Genomic DNA, 18021 nt, shown 5'->3' with positions numbered 1-18021 from the left:
CCACGACCCGGGCATGTGCCCTTGGCTGGAATAGAACCTGGGACCCTTCAGTCTGCAGGCCAACGCTCTATCCACTGAGCCAAACTGGCCAGGGCGGAATGTTATACCTTAAGTGTTTAAAAAAAACCCATTTATAAAAAGAAAGAACAAAGCCTCCTTCCTGGCCTTAGAACCTTTGATTTTTTTTTTTTTTAATATATGAAGAACTGAATTAATTGATGAAAAGGAACTAAGGCACATTCCCTTCTTATCCTTAAGATTTTCTTTTGTAGTAATTAAAGAATTATTCATAACATACTAACTCACTTTACTAGCACATTTTATATTTCATGTTTTTCTGTCTTGTGTATCTGCTTCTCTTTTGTATTGTGTTTGTAAATTATTTAATTATTAGCAATCTTCAAATATGGAGCATCTTACTAAATTTTGAATGTAATTAAAACAATTTTTATAGAATCCTATTTCAGTGTTTAAACAAGTTTTATCTCATGCAAAGTTGGTGAATTAAACTCTTTGGTGATTTTTATTTTAGCCTAATAAAGATGTTGTGGAACAACTGGAAAAATGGTGAGTTGACAATTTTCTTTAGATATTTTAATGACTCACTTCCACCAAATTTGAGATAACAATGATCTATACTGATAAAAGGGTAATATGCTAATTAGATCAGATAGACCAGTCGTCTTCCGGACATCCTTCTGGACAAAGCTGCAGCAGCTGCGAGGGCCAAGGAGGGCTGGCAGCCACAGCAGCCAGCAGTGGCAGCAGCAGCAGGATGATGGGGGTGTTGCCTTCCCCTGATCGGTCTGGTCGCCTCCTGCAGAGGGAGGCCAGACTGCAACTTAGGCCACCACATTAAATAAATGGCACCATGGACCTGGTGCCGACAAATCAACACTCGGTTTCTCCCAAGTGGGACCCAGGCCCTACCACCACCCCGGAGGGACACCCTACCAAATTGCAGCCAATGCTGCCAAGACCCCGTGGCGCAAAACGTGACCCACAGCCCAGCCTAGCCTGGAAATGGACTCTGTTGATGCCGGGTAATGATGTCACGTAGCAATGCCTGGCTTCCTCTCCCTAGTGACTAGCCTCCTTGGAGTTTCTTCAACCCAGTAACATGACTTGCTTTATAGCCAGGTGCAAACATTTTACACTGTAACCATATGTCTGTGAAGCGTTTTCATGTGCCTCATCCCATTTGATCCTCAGAAGTCCTGGAGTAGGTAGATAGGAAATTTGGTAGAATCCTATTTTCTTTTCATTAGCTGGAACACGGAGATTTAGAAAGTTTCAAAACTTGACCTGACTGAAAAGAAGTAAGAAATGGTGGACCTTGAAAATGACTTCAGGTTTTCTCACTGTACAGAATATAGTCAAACACTGCTGCAGTTAAAATATTTTACCCTTTGTTCTCCCTGTGTGATCTACAATAATATTCTGCTTTGTGTTGATAATTACTGCTGTGTTGCTGACAATTACCTGAAAGAGAAGTTGGGGTGCTTCACTGGGCTGGAAAAAGTTTAGCTAAATCAGAAAGCAGATCTAATTAAGCAAATTTTTCTGTATATGTAAAAGGCTAAGTTGACTTGTGATACATATAAAGCTCTCGCTGGTGCCAATCGCATGCGTGTGTTTCGATCTGTCATTGTTGATCGTGAATTTGGTTGACACTTCTATTATAGAGAAAGGGTGAAGAGTGCTATTAAAATATTTCTTCTAATTAATTTCCTTTCTATGTTCACTAATCCATGCACCGGGACACTAGTTAACTGTATTAATTAAGGTTCTCAAAATTCTTTTTGTATTTCACAGTGGAAGATAGTGGTATGCTATTGATTGATTTGGGATTACAGTAGGTTTGTGGGTGCCATGCGTAGCAGTGATTTATTTGTTTAGGCTAGCATGTAAACATGCATTACTTGAATACATTTTACTTACTGGTAAAGAAGAAGTACCCTTAGACATTAATAAAAGAGTCTCAGAAACATTTCTAGAATTAAATTTTTATAAGGAACAATGGACATGAGTAATCCATGTAAAATACTTAGGAATGATATCATTCATTTACCTTAAAAAATAGTTCATACATATGTATTATAATTTCAGCATTCAAGAAAAAGATGAGAAGTTGAAGACTGTGGAAGAATTACTTGAAACTGGACTTATTCAGGTGGCCACTAAAGAAGAGGAACTGAATGTAAAGCACTTTTAGATTTATTTTCCTTGTGGTTATACAGTTATCCACTGTAATTTGTGTAAGATTTTTCCCATAGCTTTTAAACTACATATGAATTAACTACATTTTATTACATTTATGATTTTCTTTCATTAAATTTAAGATTTTATTAAAAATACAAAAATGCATGGTTGATTATAGCATTCACTGCCTTAATGAAGTAGACTATTGTTATGGTTTGTAAAATATGCTTTTTCACCTCCATCTATGCTCAAATTATAACCAGTGGTAATAGCAGACTTCATAAATTCATGAAGTAGTATTGGAGGCCAGAGAAAGGAGAGACTGCAGTTCTGTTTTTTGATTATCATTAACGAACTCAAGTAGGATAAGTGGTGTTGCTGGAAGAAATAACTTAAAAGTTGTATTTGAGTTTAGGGTGACAGGTGGTATACTATGTGGTTGTGTGATTGTGTAAAAATAAATAGAAATACTTGTGGGGATAATTGAATTAAAAATTGATTTGGCTAGCTCTAGAAGTTACAGAATTGTAGACAGTCATGTAAAAGAAGGGAGATTTCTGGGTCTTCCAGAGAAAAAAAGAAGCAGTTAAAGAAAAATGAGAAGCTAGTTTATTTTGAAGCAAGCTATTTTACCCCCGGAAAATAAAAGTATGTTCTGCTTATGTGTCTTTGAAAAAGGCAATAAGAACAGAAAACTCATCTTTGACAAAAGAAGTTCAAGACTTAAAGGCAAAGCAAAATGATCAGGTAAGGAATTTAATAGATTCCACAACCATTTTTTTTTTTAAAAACAATGGACAGGCCTGTTACATTCAAATGGAGCCATTCTGTTATTTGTTCCTTCCTTCTCCAAAGTGGAATTTGTCAATTGAGGTTTTTTGTGAATGATTAGTGACTTGATTATCAGTAATAGAGGCAGCAGTTTTATTGGATGCTGACTATATCCCAAGTATTAGGTAGAGTACTCTAGATAGGAGGTCATTGCTTTTTATGACAGGATAAAAGGGTTGAGTATACAAATAGAAAGTGAGACTAAATCAGTGATGGTGAACCTATGACACGCAGGTCAGAGGTGACACGTGAACTCATTTTTTTGGTTGATTTTTCTTTCTTAAATGGCATTAAAATATATAAAATAAATATCAAAAATATAAGTCTCTGTTTTACTATGGTTGCAAATATCAAAAAATTTCTATATGTGACACGGCACCAGAGTTAAGTTAGGGTTTTTCAAAATGTTGACATGCTGAGCTCAAAAGGTTCGCTATCACTGCTCTAAATCATGGGTGGGGAACCTTTTTTCTGACAAGGGCCATTTGGATATATATAACATCATTCGAGGGCCATACAAAATTATCAACTTAAAAATTAGCCTACTATATTTGTTCAAACATTTAATTAACTCACCCCTAATGCCTTGGTAGGGCCAGACCAAATGATTTCTCGGGCTCTGTATGGCCCGCAGGCCAGATGTTCCCCAACCCTGCTCTAAATAATAGTAAAAGGGGTTACCTGATTTAGGTAATTTTTTTTTTTAATTGCTTAAAGTATTACAAAGAGTATTACATATGTCTCCCCCTTAATTTTTTAAGTTGTATTTTCTCTTTAGTTGGTTAGAATTATTTAAATAATTTTAACATTTATGTGTTGATTTTTCTTTTGGACTATACTTAACCATAAGTAGCCTTAAAGCTGTTTACTTTCAAAGTGCTTTTCATTTACATAATTATGATGTTGAAAGCTAGTAAAAATTAATTCTTGGGTTTCCTTTTCCTATTTGGATTTTGGTATAGAGGAAAATTTAAGGATAACATACTTTTCTATTTCTAATCCATTTGTATTTTGAGCAAATTTCTAACAAGGATGCCTTCTTGTTTCCAGGTTTCTTTTGCATCTCTAGTTGAAGAACTTAAGAAAGTGTAAGTGGTGACATATTAAACTGGTCTTCCTCTTTTAGTCCATTTGTTTAGCGATGTATATTGGTTTAACTTTCACTCTCGAATTTTTCATTGATTGGATAACCTGTGATTTCCCTGGTACAACGTGATGGTTAAAAAATGTATTTCCATAATTGTTTCCATTTATTTTTTTTAACTTACAGCAATGCATTGTTAATTTTCTGTTTCTGTGGTAGGAACTGTTAAAGAATAGGTTTTATTAGATGGGGAGATAAGTTCCTTGCTTGTCTCCTTTCTGAGATGTCTATAAAGTTTGAAGTCACAATTGTGTATAAGTTCTATCACAGCTTTTGCAGCCCTAAGAGCCCATATTATTGAGAGGAACTTGATTCTCTGTGCTATTCTTCAGGGCACACCTCACATTCTCTGTGTACTTCTGAATCATGTCACCAGCTTCTCCTATGTGCATAGGCTTCAGCGACTTGATAGTTACTGATTATTTCTCATTTAGAAAGAGCTTTAAGTATTATTTCCCCTTCTGTCTGATACGTTGCTATTTTACTTAAAATGGGAGAGTTCATTTGGTGAGCTTATTCATGATTTGGTGCTGTTCTTAGTTGGTGATGGTTTCTATTCAAATTTAATACTCCATTTCTTTAAGAATTCATGAAAAAGATGGAAAGATCAAGTCTGTGGAAGAGCTTCTGGAAGCTGAACTTCTCAAAGTTGCTAATAAGGAGAAAACTGTTCAGGTATTGGGAGTGAGAAAACTGTGCTTGTCTATTTGTTTATCAACTTTAGTGAATACCACGTAATTTCATGTGTTTGTCTGTACATTGCATTTTATGTCAATTTCTGTGTTTCCATTGTCCAATCTTGTCTGTTTTGTCATTGTCAAGGATTTGAAACAGGAAATAGAGGCTCTAAAAGAAGAAATAGGAAATATCCAGCTTGAAAAGGCTCAACAGGTAAAAATCCCAGAGCCATAGCATGACAGATTTGTTAGTGTATGTGTATTTCTAAGCTACTTGGTTTTCTTCTTGTTACTTGGAAAAAATCTTTTAGTCATGTGATGTAAGTATATTGGGTAATGTGCTTTTTATTTTTTTGCCTGATTTGAGAAAGCATTCTTGATATTTAATCAATGAGTCTTTGAACTGTTAAAGATTCCTTTTTAGAAAGTTTTCTATATTAATGTTTCATTTTAGTTTTCCAACTTAATACACGAAAGACTTGGTAAACCTTTTTTTAATTTTTTTCTTAACTGCGTGGACTGTAATGTTTTGTTATAGAATACGTATTGCTCAACCTTTGCCTTTAGAACAGTGGTTCTCAACCTTCCTAATGCCGTGACCCTTTAATACAGTTCTTCATGTTGTGGTGACCCCCAATTTCATTGTTACAAATTGAACATAATTAAAGCATAGTGATTAATCACAAAAACAATATGTAATTATATATGTATTTTGCGATGGTCTCAGGCGACCCCTGTGAAAGGGTTGCTCGACTCCCAAAGGGGTCGCGACCCACAGGTTGAGAACCATTGCTTTAGAACAAAGTACAGATTTCATATTTCAGAGATAAGAATGGTTACTGGAAATAGATGGGTTTTGTTGAATTTAATCCAATAAGGCTTCATTGAAAAAATGGTGAGGCTGCATGGAAGAGATTCCAATAGATTGATTCAACAATATTTTTTGAGTTCCTCCTACTTGTCAGGGGAGTATGTTAGTGATTGAAGATAATCTGTTGAAGGAAATGGGGTATGATGGAAGATAAAACTCCTCTAAATACAGGTTGAGAGATCAGGAAAGTTTCCTCCTGAGGAATTGATGTCTAAGCCAAGCTCTGAAGGGGCTATAGGGGATAAAAGGTGCTGTGTCTGATAAGAAAATGAGATTAAAGAAGGACACTAGAATGCTACTGAATAGTTGGCCTTGAAGACTGGGAAAGAAGAGCTCTGATATGGTAGGGAGGTATGTGGATAGTTTAATGTTCTAATTTTCACAATTACAGAAGTATTATATTATTTAGAGTTAGTTATTCATAACTATATTCTTTGCCACCACCTGCCTGCCTACCTTATATTTTTAATTTGTTATTACTCTTACTGTGTCATTGGAATCAAGAGATGACAAAATCAAAATGCATCTTATTTTGGCATGAATAATTCATCGAGGATTTTTGTAATTTAGAATGTATCTGTGTTTATCATAAAGCTTTAATAAGGTAAGTTGAAAGGATTATGAATGCTTTTTCTGTGCTTTTTTCTTTGTATTTCAGTTGTCTATCACTTCTCAAGTTCAGGAGCTTCAGAACTTGTAAGTACCATTTCTTTAATTTCCCTTTCATATTTCTTTTCAGCAAGTTAAATACAGTTATAACAAAAATTGTAGCTTCTTTTTACTTGATTATAAGTAATATTTTACGTAATATCAAATTATACCTCAAAAGGTCTTAAGTTTTTATTAGAATTTAACCTATAGGTTTTTATCTATCTATCTATTTATTTATTTATTTTTTAGGGGAGTAGGGATATAGTGGAAAGTTGTATTTTTTTTGATTTATAACCTGAATATGACCTTAAATTGAGATGATCCTCTTTGCCCATTTTCATAGCCAATGTGAAACTGGCTGTATATTTCAAAACCAAACCAGTTGTAATAAGCTGTCTAAATTTGCTGGTATTGACTTAAAGAGCATGATATGGAGTGGGACTACAACTATCCTAGTTTAGTCAATATCTGGATCTTCAGTGATAGATGGATTTGATCATCCTATGCTTTTTAATTTGATTTATTCATCCTATGTTTTTTAATATGATATCTCCAAAATCTTGCATGTTTAACTTTTAATTTATTTAAATTAGCTTGGGCTATAAATATAAAATATATCTTTCCCAGCCTTCATTATTTTTGCTTTGTGTAGTCTTGTAACATTTCCATTGATAGTTCTTCTTAACTTACTGTCAGATTAAAAAGAAAGGAGGAACAGATGAATACCTTGAAGACTGTTTTAGAAGAGAAGGAGAAAGACCTAGCCAATAGCGGGAAATGGTTACAGGTGAGAAGATAAAGACAAAGAAAACATCCTTTTTATACTTGAATATCAGTTCAGTTCATACCTATTCTTTTTCAGGATCTTCAAGAAGAAAATGAATCTTTAAAAGCTCATGTTCAGGAGATAGCACAACATACCTTGAAAGAGGTATAGTATAAGCAGATAACCAGAATATTACATAAAAATGACTGTATTAGAAAGCAAAGAAGGTAATCTGTTCTCTGAATTTCTTTGCTTAAAAATTATTGTAAAACTCATAGACACAGACAACAACAGTATGGTTATCAGAGGGAAGGGGATCATAAAGGGTAAAAGGAGTTAAAAATATGGTGACGGAAGAAGATTTGACTTTGGGTGGTGGGCACACAGTGCAGTTACAGATGATATATCATAGAACTATACAATCAAAACCTCTGTAACCTTATTAACGAATGTCACCCCAATAAATTTAGTATTTAAAAAATTGGTAGGCTTTTAATATTAGTGATTTGGAATCAGAATGCTATTTATTTAATTCAGTATTGATTAATAAAGATGTGTTTTTAATCTTTAAACAAAAATTATTATTGTGCCACAGTTTTATTGTTGATAAAATAAGTTAACTTTTAACCCTGTCAAGTATATTACCGTTTATCAACCTAAGCCTAAAAGGAATTTCTATCCTTAAATTTTCAGGTAAACTCTTAAGCTCATCCTTAAGTGTCTGTGTTGAATTGACTCTAATCTTTTAAAGAAATGAATATTACAAATTAAGTTAGAACTTTGTAATTTTTAATAAATTATTCTGTAAACTTAAAATTACTTTAAAAATCTCTTAATTAAAAAAATAAAAGCAAACTCTAAGGGGAAAATTTAAAATTCATTCTGTCTTTTAAATTTACCACATATAATTATGTTTTTATTTTATTGGTGAGGTATTTTACATATATATATATGTTATAGTGCCTGATCTTTTTGATGTTAGAATTGAAAATGTGAATCTGTTTCTTAGGCATGTTCTGCCTCACGGCATGAAGAACTTGAGACTGTGTAAGTATATTTTTAGCTAACATTTAAAGAGAAAGTTCTCATTATTTTTCAGAATGTGCTTGAATATTATGAGTTTCTTTTAAATCATTAACTTTCTGGTTAAATAGGAATTGTAGTCCAGAGGCAAATAAGCAAAGTCTCTGTTTGGTATAATGAAACATGGGCCTTTTAGAAGAGGGAACTCTTGTACAGTGCTGGTGGGAATGCAGGTTGGTGCAGCCACTGTGGAAAATAGTATGAAGGTTCCTCATAACATTAAAAATGGATCTGCTGTTTTCACCCAGCGATTCCACTTCTGGAAATATACCCCTATATCCATAGCAGCATTATTTACAATGGCTAGGATCTGGAAGTAGCTCAAGTGCCCATCAGTATATGAGTGGATAAAAAAGCTGTGGCACATTTAACATCAGGAAATACTATATGGCTGTGAAGAAGAAGAAGGATATCTTACCCTTTACGACAGCACCATGGAGGGACCTAGGGAGTATTATACTAAGTGAAATAATAAGCCAGTTCGAGAAAGACAAATATCACAATCTCACTCTTACGTGGAATCTAATGAACAAAATAAATTGATGAACAAAATAGGTCTAGAGCAGTGATGGCGAACCTATGACACGCGTGTCAGAGGTCACACGTGAACTCATTTTTTTGGTTGATTTTTCTTTGCTAAATGGCATTTAAATATATAAAACAAATATCAAAAATATAAATCTTTGTTTTACTATGGTTGCAAATATCAAAAAATTTCTATATGTGACACGGCACCAGAGTTAAGTTAGGGTTTTTCAAAATGCTGACACGCTGAGCTCAAAAGGTTCGCCATCACTGGTCTAGAGGTATGGATGCAAGGAACAAAATAACAGACCTTGGGGGGTAGGAGTGGAAGTGGAGGGAGGGGGAAGGGATAGGAAGAGGTTAACCAAAAAACATCTATACAATAAAAGCCTAATATGTTGAGTGTCGGTCGTCCGTTCAACCAATCAAAGTGTAATATGCTAATGTATGCTAAGGCTGCTCGTTATGACATGCACTGACCACCTGGGGACAGATGCTCCAACCGGTAGGTTAGCTTGCTGCTGGGATCCAGCCAAGTGGGAGTCATCTGTAATACTACCAACAATAAAATAAAATTAAAAACAAATAAATAAATGAATAAATAAAAAACAAATAAATATGGCCCTTTAAGTATTTTCAGACACCTGGGGACTTTATCCTTCCCCAGCCCTTCAGACTCATTTTCTGAAATACTCTCTCTGCTTAGTATTGACTGGGGTTAAGCTTGTTGTTGCAATTCTTGTAAAGAGAGGTAGAAATTATTTCAAATTAAGATTATTTTAGTATTTGAAAGAATAATGTTTTAATTAACCAGATTATAATCATAACTTGATAATAAATATTGACTCTTTCTATAAAAATGACTTGCTTATTGGGGAAAATGGTGTCTGTTGTCATCAGTATGCTGTGCAGACTAGAAAAAATATTGAATCTGTTTCTTATAAAAATTTTTATCCTATAAAGTCTGTTTTCTTAAACTAAATCAGTTTACAGTGGTGAGAAAGGTACCTGGACTTTTATCTTTTTGGTCCCCTATAGCTGTCGTCGGCAAACTGTGGCACGCGAGCCACATGCGACTCTTTGGCCCCTTGAGTGTGGCTCTTCCACAAAATACCATGTGGGCGCGCACGTACAGTGTGATTGAAACTTTGTGGCCCATGCGCAAAAGTCGGTTTTTGGCCTGGGCGAGTCTATTTTAAAGAAGTACTGTTGATATTTGGCTCTGTTGACTAATGAGTTTGCTGACCACTGCCCTATAGAATTCCATTTAAGAGGTTTTGCTTTGATGTGATGTCATCAGTCTTTATTGATGTTTAAGAAGTGGCCTAATAATCTGTCTTTAAAAGTAAGATATTGAGGATATTTATTAGGTCACTAGAGGCCCAGTGCACAAAATCCGTGCACTGGTGTGTGTGTGTGTGGGGGGGGGGGGGGGGGGGGGGGGGGGGGGGGGGGGGGGGGGGGGGGGGGGGGGGGGGGGGGGGGGGGGGGGGGGGGGGGGGGGGGGGGGGGGGGGGGGGGGGTGTCCCTCAGCCTGGCCTGTGCCCTCTGGCAGTCTGGGAGCCCTGGGGGGATGTCCAACTGCCGGCTTAGGCCCACTCCCCATTGGACATCCATAGCACTGCTGTGGAGGTGGGAGAGACTCCTGCCGCTGCGCTCGCCAGCTGTGAGGGCTTCTGGCTGAGCAGCGCTCCCCCTGTGGGAGCGCACTGACCACCAAGGGACAGCTCCTGCATTGAGTCTCTGCCCCCTGGTGGTCAGTGTGTGTCATAGCAACCAGTCGTTCTGCCATTCGGTCGATTTTAATATTAGCCATTTATTATATAGGATTGTCCTCAGGAAGACAAAGGAGATGTCTCTATTCCTGGCATTAGGATTGCTCATTTGTAGTACATAAAATATTGAGATTAAAGTAGAGACTTCCAATATTTTCCCCTCCCCCATACCTCTTAATATTTATATCTTGTATTAGTGTGGTACATTTGTTACAGTTGAAGAACTGATATTGTTATATTGTTATTAGCTAAAGTTCATAGTTTCCATTAGGTTTCATTCTTTGTATGTATGGGTTTTGAGGAATGTATAACAACATGTATCCATCATTACAGTATCATAAAAAATAGCCCTAACTGGTTTGGTTCAGTGGATAGAACGTCAGCCTGCAGACTGAAAAGCCCCAGGTTTGATTCTGGTCAATAGCATGTGCCTTGGTAGGAGGTGTGCAGGAAGCAGCTGATCAGTGTTTCTCTCTCATCGATGTTTCTAACTATCCCTCTCTCTTCCTCTCTGTAAAAAATTAATAAAATATATTTAAAAAAAATAGTTTTGCCTTCCTAAAAATCTCCTGTGCTCCACCTATATCTCCCTCCCTCCCCACCACTCATCCCCCAATCCTTGGCAACCACTGATCTTTTTACTGTCTCCATAATTTTGCCTTTTCCGGAAATGTCATATAATTAAGTATATAGTGTCTAGCCTTTTCAGATTGGCTTCTTTCACTTAATACTATGTATTTAATATTTGCTATTCTTTTCAGTTTTTAATCTCACTCTCTGAGTATTCTCTTTGCCATCTTTAAAATAGACCTATAAACATGTTGGAATTCTAGATTAAGGTGGGAGAAAAATAACTTTCAACTCAGCAAATATTTGAGAGCCTATTATGTGCCTTTGGTACTGGGAATACTAAAATGGCTAAAATGGCTAATGGTGTTAAACATTATGCTGGGGAGATCTGTATTTAGGATGACAAAGACAGTTGGAATTCACTTGGGCTATATATAGTAATGTTACTGACAGCCCCCTTGAGTTACAGGGTGGGGGCTCTCCCCTCTTTGGCTCTTGTTAATCTTGCAAGTAAGATTTGAAGAACAATGACAGACAGCAGCTTTGAAACAAAGCAAGTGAATTTATTAAGTATACACTTGGCATAAAGCATAAGTAGGCAACTCAGCTAGTCTGATCACATGCCTGGTCGGGGTTCAGGGGTTTTATACCCTTTCCCCTATAGGTTCCTAAATTCTGCTGGATATCTTCAGTAGCAAACTAGGTTTCAAAATCTTCTTCTGCATTGTTGTAGCTTATTTCAGAATGTTTGAGATAACCCTCTCCCCTCTTTCCTGCCCTAATATCCCCCAAATGATATTTGTCCTTGAGTTTAGCTGGCACAAATTGCATTAATTGGGTCTTTGTTCTGTATTTTTACAACCCAGTGTGATTTAAGCTATGTATTCTCTGGTTAGGGAGGAGAAGTATAAACCATTTGCTCTCAAGTTTCCTTGGTTGGGAAGATAAGGTCTTGCCATTCACAAGCTGGCTACAAGCTGCCCAAATTCTTGGCCTTGTTTAATTTTCTTGTCTCAGTTTCCCCATTCCACTTGTCCAGGAATTTTCCTAGTTTCTTACTATCCTGCCATAGTAAGACATCTCTGTGTTGGATTAGGGAGAGCCAGATAAAATTATATGTAGCATATCTTCAGTACAAAGGGTTGGGAATTTTAGGGTCAACTAATTATGACTTTTCTTTTAGATTTTTCTCCTAGAGAAAGCCATATTTCCTTAAGAACTGTTAAATATGAAATAAACTGTGTTAGGAAGTACTTGACTTTAAGTTGAATAATTCTGGAAATAATTATCTTTTAAAAAAATTTATAAGTTGGTGTAATATGGGAAGAAAGCTGATAGGCATTGTTTCTGCTATCTTTTTTATCTTACAGATGGTATTGGAGTCTGCTTATCCTTTTTTATGTGTATAACTAAATATAAGGTGTTTGTAAAAATTCTAGGTTGAAAGAAAAGGAAAATGAAATGAAGAGAGTGGAAAGTATGCTAAAAGAGAGGGAGAGTGATCTTTCTAGCAAAACAAAGCTGCTACAGGTGAATGTTTAATTATTGTATGAATTATTTATATGTTTTTAATACAATTTTAACTACTACAGAAGAAAACAGAATACAGAATAACTCTTTCTCCCACAGCTACTGGGTATCATTCCTCAAAGATGACTTTATTCGTTTGTATATCTTTTGAGAACATGCCATACATATGTATGTATACTTAACTGTCTTCCATATTTAACCATACATACTTTTGTATTTACTCACCATCCCCATTTAATAATGTTTTTGAGATCTTTTCACATAAGCACTTTTCTGTCTTTGATTTTCAATGACTTCATGGTATCCTATATAATAAAAGAGAAACATGTAAATTGACCATCCCTTTGCTATGCTCACCAGCCAATCAGGGTAAATATGCAAATTAATCCAACAAAGATGGTGGGCTAATTTGCATACACAGGCATCGGGCGGAGAGCAGAAGTGAGACAGCTGGCAGCTTTTGGGGAACGTGGCTCCCTCAGTCGCTCCCTCAGTCACTTCCTTGGGGGGATGTGGCTCCCTTGGTTGCTGGGCAGAGAGCAGAGCAGAAGAGTCAGAGGCTTGGGGGACCATGGCTCTCTCGGTTGCTTGCAGCGCAGGGAGCACCAGGAATTCTGGGAATATAGTAGTTCTGATGGCAGCCCCAGGACCGGAAACGGAAGCCCAGAGTGCAGGGAGTACCAGGAATGCTGGGAATCGTAGTTCTGGTGGCATATGGATCTCCTAGACACTAGAGCAGCGGTTCTCAACCTGTGGGTCGTGACCCCTTTGGCAGTCGAATGACCCTTTCACAGGGGTCGCCTAAAACCATCCTGCATATCAGATATTTACATTACGATTCATAACAGTAGCAACATTACAGTTATGAAGTAGCAAAGAAAATAATTTTATGGTTGGGTCGCTACATGAGGAACTGTATTTAAAGGGCCAGAAGGTTGAGAACCACTGCACTAGAACAAAGTGTGCCTGGAGCAAGTTACTGTTGCAGTGGGGGATGGAGGGAAAGCAAAGATGAGAGACATAAGTAAAATCAGAGTGTCTAGGAAACATTAAAGGGAAGATATCCTAAAACTTCAGGAAATCTCCACCAATGAAGCAAAGAAAAAAAAAGCCTCTATTATTCTGTGAGCAACAATTGAAACTGGGTTGGGTGTCTCAGGCAATTCGTTCATATGATTGCAAAGACAGACAGAAACTCCCTGATTGGAGAGGGCTACCAGATTGGAGAGGGTGCAGGTTGGGCTGAGGGGCCTCTCTCCCCTCCCCCCCAGTGCACTGGGCCCCTAATTTTACTATATAATTGTATCATCCTAGTTTATGGATACCTAGATCATTTACAGTTTCTTGTTACAGCAATTCAACAGTGAATATTCTTGCACGCACATTTTTAGTACTTTTGTTAGTATAGCTGTACCTAAAATTTCTAGAAGTGAAATTTGGGATCAAAGGATTATGCAGAGTTGTTTTTCTCCTTTTTGAAAGTGATAGTTAAAATAGAAAATCAGTGTATCCTCACCTTCATGTAGTTAATATTGAAAGTACTTACAAAACATTCATTTGAAGTGATAGCAAATTTTAGATTCCTGCATTGTCTCTGACTACTATTGTTCACATTTCATACTCCAATGGTTGGTTTTGTCAGTTTCCTTCTTCCTCCCAAGTAGATTAATTTTAAATTTGTTTAATAATATTAAATCATCCTTCAAAAGTATTTTTACTCATCTACCTTTCTACCAACTGAGGGCCGTTTTCTTTTCATCCTCTCCAACAGTGACAAAGATGAAGACATTTGGTATGGTCCTTGGTAGATGGTCAGATTGTTTTAATTTGCATTTGATTGTGAGAGAAGTTAAGCACTCTTCCTTTGTATATGAATTGGCCTTTAATTTTTCCCACATTTTTTCTCCAGGTTAACTTTTTCTTACTAACTTATCCCTTTCAACATATAAGGGAAATTAGTCTTGTCATATGTGAGGTGATTTATTCTAAGTTTTTCTTTTGTGTTTTTTCCTCTCTTTTGGAAATTTAAAACTTTTATGTACTTTAGTATAAGTAATTTTTTTAGTTTTAAATCTTGGGATGAAAGGTATCTCATATTATGATCATAAAAATATGTTTACGTGTTTCTTTTAATACATTTATGATTATATTTTTTGTTGAGATGTTTTATTCATATGTACTCTTTTTGAGTAAGTTATGAGAATAACATTTCAACTTAAAAAAAAGAAGGCTAGCCACATTATTAAATAATCCATGATGATTATTTTAGTGTAGTAGTTCTGCCCCTCAGGGGACATTTAGCAATATATGGAGACATTTTTGTTTGCCACAGCTGGTGGAGGCCTGTACCTAGTGGATGGGGACCATGGATAAAGCTAAGTATCCTACAGTATGTGGGACAGCCCCTCGTGACAAAATAACAGCTAGCCAAAATATCACTAGAATTTGTCCTATTGGTTTAAAATGTTACCCTATACTAAATTCTTATAGGTATTTGGCTCTGTTTCTGGATCCTATTTTCTTCATTGAGACATACTCACTTTTAGACTAGTACAAAATAATATAATTATTCTCATTTTATAATTAGGACTTATCATGCCCCTTTAAAATTATTACTATTTTAGAATTTTCCTGGTTTCAAAATAAAAATCAAACTCTCTGTCCAGGTATTAATGTTTAATTTTTGTTTAAATAGGAGGTACAAGATGAGAACAATTTGTTTAAATCTCAAATTGAACAGCTGAAGCAACAGAACTACCAACAGGTAGGTACTATGAGATGGCTTGCCATTTATTTATGTGGTGAAAAATTATATAACCCATGATGGTCTGGATAAATAAAATTCTTAGCATTTTGCCTTTTCATTGAGAATAAAGTATGTGTTGTTTTTATTTATAAGTGTTTTATCAAATTTACTGAAAAAACAAAGCAGTTTGCTATGCCGTATCCAAGATAAAATCTATAATTTATAAAGTACAGTGTATACATAAATAATGTGTATTCCAGATCTGTTATGTATCGCTGTGCGTATTTTCACATCCTCTAGAATACCTTTTTTAGCAACTCAGTTTAAAATCCTATGAGGTCACTTTTAACATGTGTGTACACCCTACTACCCCTTAACCCCAAATGAAATGTCAATAATTGGAGCGAAACTAAGAAATGTGTAATATTATGGTAAGTAATAGTTTACCACTATTTAAATAACTTTTTCGAGATATAATTCTGCTTGGTTAAAATTTTAAAAAGATGTTAACAAAATATTCTTTAATTTATGAATGTATATGGATAAACTAGATTGCTGACAAGCTTATAGTAGTTTAATTTGAGATATTGGAATCATCAAGGAATAAATATCATATGTGAAGGGCTATAAACCTTTACATATTATGTAAAATGAACTTTTTGGTACATTCAAGTTAACTCTTCCTTATTTTTATTTTGACTTCATTTATGGTATTTTTTTGACTTTGGGAACTTAGTGTCGTCATATAGGAAAATACACAGTATGAAAATTTAAAGGTATTAGCTCAGTGCTTTTGCACCTTGTAGGAAATTGATAAATTCTTAAATGAAGAGTTTAAACATGTAGTGACAATGAAGATTCTATTTAGGGCTTAGTACATTTTACAAATTTGTATATGTTTTTACTAAAATTACTTGGTGACATATAGAATGTATGACATGTTTACCTTTGGTGTTGTTTAAATTGATGTCTGGAAAGAGTTAATTTTTTAAAATCTTCTGGAAAGCTGTGTTTTGAAATAACATTTAACTCTTTTTAATAGGCATCTTCTTTTCCTCCGCATGAAGAACTATTAAAAGTGTAAGTAATAATTTTGATTTTTAATTTGGGAAGTGGTAACTTTTTATGTGTTAAATAGTTCTAAAACAAGCAATTTACTATCATTGCAAATGGTCACCAAATTTTTACAGTTCTTTTTGGATTATTTGAACTGCAGATCAGTAGAGTTTAGCTGTGCCTTTGGCTAATAAGCTAATGTACCTTTTCATAGTATTTGGATTTCTTTGAACATTTTGTTGAGGGAAATTTTTATTTATTTTTTTTAGTCATTCCGAAAAAATCCAATAAAATAAACTATACTTTGAAGGCTTTACTTATTTAACTTAAATTTTGTCACTTACTCTATCACTGTGGAATTGAATGATGAAAATTTGGTTTAGCTTATGCATTAAAAACAAACAAACCTTTATAATCTGTATGGTTGCTGTCTTCTAAAGAGACTTTTTAAAACTGAAACAATTTTTTAAAATTCTTGACCTGTACCGTGGGGCCTTGACTTACGAGTGTCCCGACTAATGAGTTTTTTGAGATACCAGCTGTCTCTCAGCCATTTTTTTGCATTGAGTTGAAAAAGTAATTTGAGTTAATGAGCTCCTTAACGAGCTCGGTCTCGGAACGAATTAAACTCGTAAGTCAAGGCTCCACTGTACTTTTCTCTTTTTGGATAAGTTGGTATATTTCAAAACATTTAATGTCAAACACATTAGTAATTAGGTGATATAAGTAATCTAAATAAATATAAATCTATAAATATATGTATCTACATACATATATATGTTTTTTTAAACAATTCTTTAAAAACAAAATTAGCTCTTGGCTTGAGGACTATACAAAAACAGACTGTGGGGTCACACCCAGAGCCCTAGTTTGCCAAATCCTTATAAAGAGCTCTATTTTTAGGGAAGAGCTATTTATAATTTAAATTTCTGCTCAAGCTGCTGTCCACTATAACAGAATTGAATTGTGAGTCTTTGCCATTGCTTTCCACTAACTCATTAGATAGAACCAGAATAACAGAAACCTCGAGACTGTTAGAGAAATTACAAGGGAACACCTACCTTACATTAACTGCATACTTTTATTGTGGGTTAGCCATTTTAAGAAACTCACAACTGATTTTATTATCTTCTAGAAAAAAGTAATATTTAAGAGAGTGCTTCTACATCAGTTTCGTTCTTCTGAAAATACACTGAGTGGCCAGATTATTATGACCACCTGATGTTTGTAGGCAAATTAGCTATAATTTCGCGTTGAATTTGCTAGAGGGCCAGACCTTTATAAATAGGGAAGCAGGTTGTTTACCACGACAGAAGTTATTTTTTTCTGAAGATATGAGTAAACAATGTGATTTAACAGCCTTTGAATGTGGGATATATTTACAGATTACTATGACCACTCCATCAGTACTTCGTTGGGCCACCTTTTACCTTTAATACTGCAGCGATTCTTCTTGGCATTGACTCCACGAGATGTTGAAGGTGATGCGAGGAATCTGACACCTGCCTGATGAATAGCACTGTCCAGTTCTGTGAGATTTGATGGTTGTGGAACCTGCTGCCTGATGGCTCTTTTAACTTTGTCACCCAAATAA

General features: G+C 35.4%; 1 protein-coding gene across 8 annotated transcripts in view; it reads left to right on the top strand.

The window, feature by feature from the left end:
• The window catches only part of KTN1 (kinectin 1), a 99407-nt gene that overhangs the window by 50931 nt on the left and 30455 nt on the right, over window positions 1-18021 (top strand). For 6 of the 8 annotated variants that reach the window (XM_015566496.1, XM_015566498.1, XM_006767681.2 and 3 more), the window contains 13 exons: window positions 533-567; window positions 2110-2200; window positions 2881-2949; window positions 4084-4121; window positions 4762-4852; window positions 5000-5068; window positions 6384-6421; window positions 7073-7163; window positions 7239-7307; window positions 8152-8189; window positions 12535-12625; window positions 15321-15389; window positions 16414-16451. In XM_015566496.1, the coding sequence (XP_015421982.1) occupies window positions 533-567; window positions 2110-2200; window positions 2881-2949; window positions 4084-4121; window positions 4762-4852; window positions 5000-5068; window positions 6384-6421; window positions 7073-7163; window positions 7239-7307; window positions 8152-8189; window positions 12535-12625; window positions 15321-15389; window positions 16414-16451 (827 nt within the window). The remainder of the gene's footprint in view (window positions 1-532; window positions 568-2109; window positions 2201-2880; window positions 2950-4083; window positions 4122-4761; window positions 4853-4999; window positions 5069-6383; window positions 6422-7072; window positions 7164-7238; window positions 7308-8151; window positions 8190-12534; window positions 12626-15320; window positions 15390-16413; window positions 16452-18021) is intronic. The other 2 variants (XM_006767682.2, XM_015566495.1) reach the window with 1 other exon arrangement.

This window comes from Myotis davidii, unplaced genomic scaffold (assembly GCF_000327345.1).
Source record: "Myotis davidii unplaced genomic scaffold, ASM32734v1 scaffold281, whole genome shotgun sequence".
NCBI classification, from domain to species: Eukaryota; Metazoa; Chordata; class Mammalia; order Chiroptera; family Vespertilionidae; genus Myotis; species Myotis davidii.
Note: the sequence above shows the minus strand (reverse complement) of the source record. Positions and strands in the feature narration are given on the sequence as shown.